The sequence below is a fragment of the Notolepis coatsorum genome (assembly GCF_963971535.1).
Source record: "Notolepis coatsorum genome assembly, chromosome: 3".
Taxonomy (NCBI): Eukaryota; Metazoa; Chordata; class Actinopteri; order Aulopiformes; family Paralepididae; genus Notolepis; species Notolepis coatsorum.
The window spans coordinates 156,356,093-156,369,536 of NC_140167.1; the positions used below are offsets into that span (position 1 = coordinate 156,356,093).

The 13,444-nt window shown below is 40.5% G+C and overlaps 1 protein-coding gene across 1 annotated transcript in view; it reads left to right on the forward strand.

Moving 5' to 3' along the window:
• The window catches only part of fmnl2a (formin-like 2a), a 286,333-nt gene that overhangs the window by 234,134 nt on the left and 38,755 nt on the right, over positions 1-13,444 (forward strand). The window contains 3 exon segments of the mRNA XM_084310737.1: positions 7,701-7,811; positions 8,392-8,541; positions 10,054-10,155. Of these exon segments, the coding sequence (XP_084166863.1) occupies positions 7,701-7,811; positions 8,392-8,541; positions 10,054-10,155 (363 nt within the window).

The window sequence follows — 13,444 nt, forward strand, 5'->3', positions numbered from 1 at the left end:
CTACTAAACACCAACATCGACTTCATGATACGTTCACAACACTAATAAACAAGACAACATTGACTTCATGGTACGTTCACAACACTACTAAACACCAACATCGACTCCATGGTACGTTCACAACACTACTAAACACAACATTAACTTTTTGGTACGTTCACAACACTACTAAACACAACATTAACTTCATGGTACGTTTCACAACACTACTAAACAAGACAGCATTGACTTCATGGTACGTTCACAACACTACTAAACACCAACATCGACTTCATGGTACGTTTACAACACTACTAAACACAACATTGACTTCATGGTACGTTCACAACACTACTAAACACCAACATCGACTTCATGGTACGTTCACAACACTACTAAACACCAACATCGACTTCATGGTTCGTTCACAACACTACTAAACAAGACAACATCGACTTCATGGTACGTTCACAACACTACTAAACACCAACATTGACTTCATGATACGTTCACAACACTACTAAACAACACAACATCGACTTCATGGTACATTCACAACACTACTAAACACCAACATCGACTTCATGATACGTTCACAACACTACTAAACACAACATCGACTTCATGGTACATTCACAACACTACTAAACACCAACATCAACTTCATGGTACGTTCACAACACTACTAAACACCAACATCGACTTAATGATACGTTCACAACACTACTAAACACCAACATTGACTCCATTGTACATTCACAACACTACTAAACAACACAACATTGACTCCATGGTACGCTCACAACACTACTAAACAACACAACATCGACTTCATGATACGTTCACAACACTACTAAACAAGATACCATTGACTTCATGATACGTTCACAACACTACTAAACACCAACATCGACTTCATGATACGTTCACAACACTACTAAACACCAACATCGACTTCATGATACGTTCACAACACTACTAAACAAGACAACATTGACTTCATGATACGTTCACAACACTACTAAACACCAACATCGACTTCATGGTACGTTCACAACACTACTAAACACCAACATTGACTCCATGGTACGTTCACAACACTACTAAACACCAACATCGACTTCATGGTTAGTTCACAACACTACTAAACAAGACAACATCGACTTCATGGTACGTTCACAACACTACTAAACACCAACATTGACTTCATGATACGTTCACAACACTACTAAACAACACAACATCGACTTCATGGTACGTTCACAACACTACTAAACACACAACATCGACTTCATGGTACGTTCACAACACTACTAAACACCAACATTGACTTCATGATACGTTCACAACACTACTAAACAACACAACATCGACTTCATGGTACATTCACAACACTACTAAACACCAACATCGACTTCATGATACGTTCACAACACTACTAAACACAACATCGACTTCATGGTACATTCACAACACTACTAAACACCAACATCGACTTCATGGTACGTTCACAACACTACTAAACACCAACATCGACTTAATGATACGTTCACAACACTACTAAACACCAACATTGACTCCATGGTACGTTCACAACACTACTAAACAACACAACATTGACTCCATGGTACGCTCACAACACTACTAAACAACACAACATCGACTTCATGATACGTTCACAACACTACTAAACAAGATAACATTGACTTCATGATACGTTCACAACACTACTAAACACCAACATCGACTTCATGATACGTTCACAACACTACTAAACACCAACATCGACTTCATGATATGCTCACAACACTACTAAACAAGACAACATTGACTTCATGATACGTTCACAACACTACTAAACACCAACATCGACTTCATGGTACATTCACAACACTACTAAACACCAACATTGACTCCATGGTACGTTCACAACACTACTAAACACCAACATCGACTTCATGGTTAGTTCACAACACTACTAAACAAGACAACATCGACTTCATGGTACGTTCACAACACTACTAAACACCAACATTGACTTCATGATACGTTCACAACACTACTAAACAACACAACATCGACTTCATGGTACGTTCACAACACTACTAAACACCAACATCGACTTCATGGTACGTTCACAACACTACTAAACAACACAACATCGACTTCATGGTACATTCACAACACTACTAAACACCAACATCGACTTCATGATACGTTCACAACACTACTACACCAACATCGACTTCATGATACGTTCACAACACTACTAAACAAGACAACATTGACTTCATGGTAAGTTCACAACACTACTAAACACCAACATCGACTCCATGGTACGTTCACAACACTACTAAACACAACATTAACTTCTTGGTACGTTCACAACACTACTAAACACAACATTAACTTCATGGTACGTTCACAACACTACTAAACAACACAACATCGACTTCATGGTACATTCACAACACTACTAAACAACACAACATCGACTTCATGATACGTTCACAACACTACTAAACACCAACATCGACTCCATGGTACGTTCACAACACTACTAAACACAACATTAACTTCTTGGTACGTTCACAACACTACTAAACACAACATTATCTTCATGGTACGTTCACAACACTACTAAACAACACAACATCGACTTCATGGTACATTCACAACACTACTAAACAACACAACATCGACTTCATGATACGTTCACAACACTACTAAACACCAACATCGACTTCATGGTACGTTCACAACACTACTAAACACCAACATTGACTCCATGGTACGTTCACAACAATACTAAACACCAACATCGACTTCATGGTTTGTTCACAACACTACTAAACAAGACAACATCGACTTCATGGTACATTCACAACACTACTAAACACCAACATTGACTTCATGATACGTTCACAACACTACTAAACAACACAACATCGACTTCATGGTACATTCACAACACTACTAAACACCAACAAATCGACTTCATGATACGTTCACAACACTACTAAACACCAACATCGACTTCATGATACGTTCACAACACTACTAAACACCAACATCGACTTCATGATACGTTCACAACACTACTAAACAAGACAACATCGACTTCATGATACGTTCACAACACTACTAAACAAGACAACATTGACTTCATGATACGTTCACAACACTACTAAACACCAACATTGACTTCATGATACGTTCACAACACTACTAAACAACACAACATCGACTTCATGGTACGTTCACAACACTACTAAACACCAACATCGACTTCATGGTTAGTTCACAACACTACTAAACAAGACAACATCGACTTCATGGTACGTTCACAACACTACTAAACACCAACATTGACTTCATGATACGTTCACAACACTACTAAACAACACAACATCGACTTCATGGTACGTTCACAACACTACTAAACAACACAACATCGACTTCATGGTACGTTCACAACACTACTAAACACCAACATCGACTTCATGGTACGTTCACAACACTACTAAACAACACAACATCGACTTCATGGTACATTCACAACACTACTAAACACCAACATCGACTTCATGATACGTTCACAACACTACTAAACACCAACATCGACTTCATGATACGTTCACAACACTACTAAACAAGACAACATTGACTTCATGGTACGTTCACAACACTACTAAACACCAACATCGACTCCATGGTACGTTCACAACACTACTAAACACAACAGTAACTTCTTGGTACGTTCACAACACTACTAAACACAACATTAACTTCATGGTACGTTCACAACACTACTAAACAACACAACATCGACTTCATGGTACATTCACAACACTACTAAACAACACAACATCGACTTCATGATACGTTCACAACACTACTAAACACCAACATCGACTTCATGGTACGTTCACAACACTACTAAACACCAACATTGACTCCATGGTACGTTCACAACACTACTAAACACCAACATCGACTTCATGGTTTGTTCACAACACTACTAAACAAGACAACATCGACTTCATGGTACGTTCACAACACTACTAAACACCAACATTGACTTCATGATACGTTCACAACACTACTAAACAACACAACATCGACTTCATGGTACATTCACAACACTACTAAACACCAACATCGACTTCATGATACGTTCACAACACTACTAAACACCAACATCGACTTCATGATACGTTCACAACACTACTAAACAAGACAACATCGACTTCATGATACGTTCACAACACTACTAAACAAGACAACATTGACTTCATGATACGTTCACAACACTACTAAACACCAACATTGACTTCATGATACGTTCACAACACTACTAAACAACACAACATCGACTTCATGGTATGTTCACAACACTACTAAACAACACAACATCGACTTCATGGTACGTTCACAACACTACTAAACACCAACATCGACTTCATGGTACGTTCACAACACTACTAAACACCAACATTGACTTCATGATACGTTCACAACACTACTAAACAACACAACATCGACTTCATGGTATGTTCACAACACTACTAAACAACACAACACCGACTTCATGGTACGTTCACAACACTACTAAACACCAACATCGACTTCATGGTACGTTCACAACACTACTAAACAACACAACATCGACTTCATGGTACATTCACAACACTACTAAACACCAACATCGACTTCATGATACGTTCACAACACTACTAAACACCAACATCGACTTCATGATACGTTCACAACACTACTAAACAAGACAACATTGACTTCATGGTACGTTCACAACACTACTAAACACCAACATCGACTCCATGGTACGTTCACAACACTACTAAACACAACATTAACTTCTTGGTACGTTCACAACACTACTAAACACAACATTAACTTCATGGTACGTTCACAACACTACTAAACAACACAACATCGACTTCATGGTACATTCACAACACTACTAAACAACACAACATCGACTTCATGATACGTTCACAACACTACTAAACACCAACATTGACTTCATGATACGTTCACAACACTACTAAACAACACAACATCGACTTCATGGTACGTTCACAACACTACTAAACAACACAACACCGACTTCATGGTACGTTCACAACACTACTAAACACCAACATCGACTTCATGGTACGTTCACAACACTACTAAACAACACAACATCGACTTCATGGTACATTCACAACACTACTAAACACCAACATCGACTTCATGATACGTTCACAACACTACTAAACACCAACATCGACTTCATGGTACGTTCACACCACTACTAAACACCAACATCGACTTCATGGTTTGTTCACAACACTACTAAACAAGACAACATCGACTTCATGGTACGTTCACAACACTACTAAACACCAACATTGACTTCATGATACGTTCACAACACTACTAAACAACACAACATCGACTTCATGGTACATTCACAACACTACTAAACACCAACAAATCGACTTCATGATACGTTCACAACACTACTAAACACCAACATCGACTTCATGATACGTTCACAACACTACTAAACACCAACATCGACTTCATGATACGTTCACACCACTACTAAACAAGACAACATCGACTTCATGATACGTTCACAACACTACTAAACAAGACAACATTGACTTCATGATACGTTCACAACACTACTAAACACCAACATCGACTTCATGATACGTTCACAACACTACTAAACAAGACAACATTGACTTCATGATACGTTCACAACACTACTAAACAAGACAACATTGACTTCATGGTACGTTCACAACACTACTAAACACCAACATCGACTTCATGGTACGTTCACAACACTACTAACCACAACATTAACTTCATGGTACGTTCACAACACTACTAAACACAACATTAACTTCTTGGTACGTTCACAACACTACTAAACACAACATTAACTTCATGGTACGTTCACAACACTACTAAACAAGACAGCATTGACTTCATGGTACGTTCACAACACTACTAAACACCAACATCGACTTCATGGTACGTTTACAACACTACTAAACAAGACAACATCGACTTCATGGTACGTTCACAACACTAAATACAGCCGTCCATCGCCCATGTAAACACCCAGAGCTGCCGCGTCATAAGATCAAACACAGAAACCTCGCAGAGCACATCTTAACGAGAGCAGTACTGTGTCAGAAACCCTCGCCAAGTTGGTCATCTCAACACTGATGTCTGCTAATTAGCTTAACGGAGATGAATGAAACGCAGTGTGCGTGACCAGCGTGCCGGTTAGACATAATCTTCCCCAATATGCCTCTCCCCTCTCTTTTAAGTGTCCCCATTGATGTGTGTGTGTGTGGACCAGCAGATGCTGTGTTTGAATAGGTCTTGTGTGCCACAAGTCACAAGTCCAGCCTGAGCCTCTCTGGTCATCTGCCAGTAATTTGACAGCAGGCAGGAAAGCAAACAGATTTGTCTGGGTTGACATGTCACACCGAGACGCCTCCCGGGCTTCTAACAGGAAGTTCATTAAAGCCCATGTTAGTAGGCTGAGGAGAAGGCATGCGTCTCCAGCGTGTGTGCACTAGACCAGGGGTTCTCAAACTATTTCATACCGTGACCCCATTTTATTTAGGATTTTTTTTTGGGGACCCCACACTTAATGTATCGCGTAATTTCAACGTGGAATTAAGGAATATCAAAATAAAAGCACACGTTGTTGAACTTGATCATGCATATTTATTAGAAAATGTAATTACAGCACTATGTTATCAATACACATTTATAAAACGAGGCATATTTAGCCAAAATATGTTGGCAGAACATAAAATGTTTTTATTCTTTTTTTTTTACTTTCCAATGCGCCCCACTGTCACCTACCCGGGACCCCAATTTGGGTCGCGACCCGTAGTTTGAGAACCACTGCACTAGACACAGGACAGACCCCCCCCTCCCCTCCCCTCTCTCTCTCGCCCAATGACGTGGATGAGCTGGTTTATACGGATCCCCGTCAGCTGGTCATAAGCTCCTCCATCATCATTACCACAGAGCACCGTATTGAGTCATTCATAGTCATGATTCAGAGAGAGAAACTACATTTAACTACAGAACATAATTAATGTACATAACTACATTATGATGCTCATAAACATGACGATGCTTCTATGAAGTATACCACGCCATACATACTGAACCTGTGTATAATGTATACTTACACATAGTATATATTTAGATTATAGTGTATTGTAACTATATTTATTGTAATGCAAATTTAACTGATAGGGTATACAGACCCTCATCTGAACCTTGATTTACACTGCCTACTTGCTCATTATGCGCATACTCAGAGTTAATCATATTGTTTACACTGCCTATCTTTATTTTTACTTTTCTACTGTACTATAATTTTATGACCTGTATCTAGTATTACCATGTACCTGTACCTCCCCTCCCCCCTCCCCATGTTGCTATGATGCCTGGATGTCCCCAATGGGATCAATAAAGGAATATCTGATCTTATATAAACATGATGATGCTCCTAAACCTATTTGATAGAGATGTATTTCATGAGTGTGTCAGGCCTACAGTATGTCAGCAGACTCCTGGAAAACACTTATTTCCAAAGAAGTTGGCATTTCCGCAGGTCATGACCTCCCATTCTAACATGTTACCCCCCACCCCCCTTGCCGGGTCCCCAGGTGGCCTGCATGCAGTTCATCAACATCGTGGTGCACTCAGTAGAAGACATGAACTTCAGGGTCCACCTCCAGTACGACTTCACCAAGCTGGGTCTGGACGACTACTTAGACGTAAGTGTAAACTCTTTACTCTGCTCTGGAGTGTAGATTCTCATCACATCTAATATCTACCTGCTGACCACAAACCACAGAAAACCAGTTCTCTGTGTGTTTAGAAAGCAGTTCTCTGTGGGTTTAGAAAGCGGTTCTCTGTGGGTTTAGAAAGCAGTTATCTGGGTTTAGAAAGCGGTTCACTGTGGGTTTAGAAAGCAGTTCTCTCTGGGTTTAGAAAGCAGTTCTCTCTGGGTTTAGAAAGCAGTTCTCTCTGGGTTTAGAAAGCAGTTCTCTTTGGGTTTAGAAAGCAGTTATCTGGGTTTAGAAAGCAGTTATCTATGTGGGTTTAGAAAGCAGTTATATGTGGGTTTAGAAAGCAGTTCTCTCTGGGTTTAGAATGCAGTTATCTTGGTTTAGAAAGCAGTTATCTGGGTTTAGAAAACCAGTCAATTATCTTATAAAAAAAACCCATCTGCTCAACTGGTAGATCGATGCTTGCAGACGGAGATATTGGCTTTATGCAGTGAACTGACTTTCTGATTGTCTCTCTCTCTCTCTCTCTCTGTCTCGGTCTCTGTCTCTGTCTCTCTGTCTCCAGAAACTGAAGCACACAGAGAGTGACAAGCTGCAGGTTCAGATCCAGGCCTACCTGGACAATGTGTTTGATGTGGGAGCCTTGCTGGAGGACGCTGAGACCAAAAACGCTGCCCTGGAGCGAGTAGAGGAGCTGGAGGAGAACATGTCACACGTGAGGAGAACCCTTTAACCCTCCTCTGTTAACGACACCGCACTTTAAACCCTCCTCTTAAGCATCGCACGGCCCAACGGCAGGCCGTCATGCACTCACCGTCCGATGCTTAACACTTTCAGTGCCAGCCATTAGACGCAGCCTTCTGTAGCAACGCCACCGCTAGATAGATAGGGATCTGTCACCTTGTTTGTAGAGCTATAACTATATTCTATATTATAGCTATGGATACAATACTATGGCCCATTTGACATCACCTATCTATCGTTCAATAGGTGAAAAGGAATAAATTTTCCATCCATACGTTCCTGTGTTATACCGTGGTGAATGTAAGTATGGTTTTAGATCGGTCTAGGGTAATTCATGAAATGCTGAGTTATAGCCCTATATGTCAATTCCACTATAGACGTTGCCATTTCTTGCCTGTACACGCTATTATTCCGAAATCAGATCTATGTCATAGGTAGTATGTTCCATCATGAATGCATGAAAGGGGGGGGGGGGTCGTTTCTGATTATTTGATTGTCAGTAACGGCATTCGTATTGAACACTAAAAACCCTGATCGGTATAAAAGCATTGCAGGATCAAGCTAAAATTGACGTCAGATCGTTCTTACGCCAGATCGCCATCAGGTACATCCAATGTCCATTTGGCCCACGGCATAATCCACCACAACATATGGATCGGGGATATTTGACGCGCTTCAATGGAACCAGGAGAACGGCTGCCCTCGCCCGACAAGGAAACATGAAACCGGAGACGTTTGGCCATTACACAGGCCAAGATACAAGGTTACAAAGGGTGCTCGATACCGCCGTCTAGCGGGATGCGGCCAGTATTGCACCTTGGCGACCTCAGACTCATTCCCTATGGTAACAACAGGCTCCCTGGGTGGATAATGAATAAAAATATCTTAACTCGTTTTTGTCACCAAAGTGTTAAGAGGTTAACAGAGGAGGGTTTTCGCCAATCAACCAATACATTGTTGGAAAGTTGAATTTGGCGGTTGGTTGATGGTTTGGTTTGGTTCCTTAATTTCTTCCTAAGATTTTACAATCATTATCATGATTATCTCTCTCTCTCTCTCTAAAGACAGGGCTATAGATTAGTCTCACGCTTCCACTTATCTGTCAGGATATAGTCAGCAGCCACAAGCAATGCATCTTAAAGCTGCTATTATTATTTATTTGACCACTAGAGGGCAGCAAGGACACATAAACAAACCTCCCTCTCTCCCAGCATGAAATACCTGTTGTAAATATATCACGTATAAACATAACACTGCCTTGCTAGCACAATCTAAGAGATGCTGATCAACTTGAATACAAATACGTCTCTTTGGGCATTTTCTGGTTACAAGGTGACCATCGCCAAAATGGACAATAGTGAACATTCAATTCTTAACCTACAAACATAATACTGTTCTGACAGCACAATATTGATATAATTTAAGACATGTATCACCTCTGAGAGTCTATATCAGTGATTTATTGTTGTTGTTGTTGTTCCAGATGACGGAGAAGCTGCAGGACATGGAGAACGAGGCTATGTATAAGATCGTAGAGCTGGAGAAGCAGCTGATGCAGCGGAACAAGGACCTGGAGTCTGTCAGGGTCAGTCATTATCATTACACTGCTGTTAAAGAATCTGACCTGTGATCAGTCAGGGTCAGTCATTATCATTACACTGTTGTTAAAGAATCTGACCTGGAGTCTGTCAGGGTCAGTCATTATCATTACACTGCTGTTAAAGAATCTAACCTGTGATCAGTCAGGGTCAGTCATTAGCATTACACTGTTGTTATATAATCTGACCTGGAGTCTGTCAGGGTCAGTCATTATCATTACACTGCTGTTAAATAATCTGACCTGGAGTCTGTCAGGGTCAGTCATTACACTGCTGTTAAATAATCTGACCTGGAGTCTGTCAGGGTCAGTCATTACACTGCTGTTAAAGAATCTGACCTGAGATCAAAAATTGTTCAGATGAGACCACAAAGATTTGATGTCATCGCCCCAGACACCAAGCAAACTATAATAATCATGTAACCACATTGCAGTATTTGTGATTTACTGTATGTATTTTTAAAACATGTGGGATTGGCTCCATGATCCCCTCTTCTCTCGACACCTCATCTCATCTCTAGACACCTCATCTCATCTCTAGACACCTCATCTCATCTCTAGACACCTCATCTCATCTTTAGACACCTCATCTCATCTCTAGACACCTCATCTCATCTTTAGACACCTCATCTCATCTCTAGACACCTCATCTCATCTGTAGACACCTCATCTCATCTTTAGACACCTCATCTCATCTCTAGACACCTCATCTCATCTTTAGACACCTCATCTCATCTCTAGACACTTCATCTCATTTTTAGACACCTCATCTCATCTCTAGACACACCTCATCTCATCTCTAGACACCTCATCTCATCTCTAGACACCTCATCTCATCTCTAGACACCTCATCTCATCTTTAGACACCTCATCTTTAGACACCTCATCTCATCTCTAGACACCTCATCTCATCTTTAGACACCTCATCTCATCTCTAGACACCTCATCTCATCTCTAGACACCTCATCTCATCTCTAGACACCTGATCTCATCTCTAGACACCTAATCTCATTTTTAGACACCTCATCTCATCTCTAGACACCTCATCTCATCTCTAGACACTTCATCTCATTTTTAGACACCTCATCTCATCTCTAGACACTTCATCTCATTTTTAGACACCTCATCTCATCTCTAGACACCTAATCTCATTTTTAGACACCTCATCTCATCTCTAGACACCTCATCTCATCTCTAGACACTTCATCTCATTTTTAGACACCTCATCTCATCTCTAGACACCTCATCTCATCTTTAGACACCTCATCTCATCTCTAGACACTTCATCTCATCTTTAGACACTTCATCTCATCTTTAGACACCTCATCTCATCTCTAGACACCTCATCTCATCTCTAGACACCTCATCTCATCTCTAGACACCTCATCTCATCTCTAGACACCTCATCTCATCTTTAGACACCTCATCTCATCTCTAGACACCTCATCTCATCTTTAGACACCTCATCTCATCTCTAGACACCTCATCTCATCTGTAGACACCTCATCTCATCTTTAGACATCTCATCTCATCTCTAGACACCTCATCTCATCTTTAGACACCTCATCTCATCTCTAGACACTTCATCTCATTTTTAGACACCTCATCTCATCTTTAGACACCTCATCTCATCTCTAGACACACCTCATCTCATCTCTAGACACCTCATCTCATCTCTAGACACCTCATCTCATCTCTAGACACCTCATCTCATCTTTAGACACCTCATCTTTAGACACCTCATCTCATCTCTAGACACCTCATCTCATCTTTAGACACCTCATCTCATCTCTAGACACCTCATCTCATCTCTAGACACCTCATCTCATCTCTAGACACCTGATCTCATCTCTAGACACCTAATCTCATTTTTAGACACCTCATCTCATCTCTAGACACCTCATCTCATCTCTAGACACTTCATCTCATTTTTAGACACCTCATCTCATCTCTAGACACTTCATCTCATTTTTAGACACCTCATCTCATCTCTAGACACCTAATCTCATTTTTAGACACCTCATCTCATCTCTAGACACCTCATCTCATCTCTAGACACTTCATCTCATTTTTAGACACCTCATCTCATCTCTAGACACTTCATCTCATTTTTAGACACCTCATCTCATCTCTAGACACTTCATCTCATTTTTAGACACCTCATCTCATCTCTAGACACCTCATCTCATCTCTAGACACCTCATCTCATCTCTAGACACCTCATCTCATCTCTAGACACCTCATCTCATCTTTAGACACCTCATCTCATCTCTAGACACTTCATCTCATCTTTAGACACTTCATCTCATCTTTAGACACCTCATCTCATCTCTAGACACCTCATCTCATCTCTAGACACCTCATCTCATCTCTAGACACCTCATCTCATCTTTAGACACCTCATCTCATCTCTAGACACTTCATCTCATCTTTAGACACTTCATCTCATCTTTAGACACCTCATCTCATCTTTAGACACCTCATCTCATCTTTAGACACTTCATCTCATCTCTAGACACCTCATCTCATCTCTAGACACCTCATCTCATCTTTAGACACCTCATCTCATGTCTAGACACCTCATCTCATCTCTAGACACCTCATCTCATCTCTAGACACCTCATCTCATCTTTAGACACCTCATCTCATCTCTAGACACTTCATCTCATCTTTAGACACCTCATCTCATCTCTAGACACCTCATCTCATCTCTAGACACCTCATCTCATCTCTAGACACCTCATCTCATCTTTAGACACCTCATCTTTAGACACCTCATCTCATCTCTAGACACCTCATCTCATCTCTAGACACCTCATCTCATCTTTAGACACCTCATCTCATCTCTAGACACCTCATCTCATCTTTAGACAACTCATCTCATCTCTAGACACTTCATCTCATCTTTAGACACCTCATCTCATCTTTAGACACCCCATCTCATCTTTAGACACCTCATCTCATCTCTAGACACCTCATCTCATCTTTAGACACCTCATCTCATCTTTAGACACCTCATCTCATCTCTAGACACCTCATCTCATCTCTAGACACCTCATCTCATCTCTAGACACCTCATCTCATCTCTAGACACTTCATCTCATTTTTAGACACCTCATCTTATTTTTAGACACCTCATCTCATTTTTAGACACCTCATCTCATCTCTAGACACCTCATCTCATCTATAGACACCTCATCTCATCTCTAGACACTTCATCTCATTTTTAGAGACCTAATCTCATTTTTAGACACCTCATCTAATTTTTAGACACCTA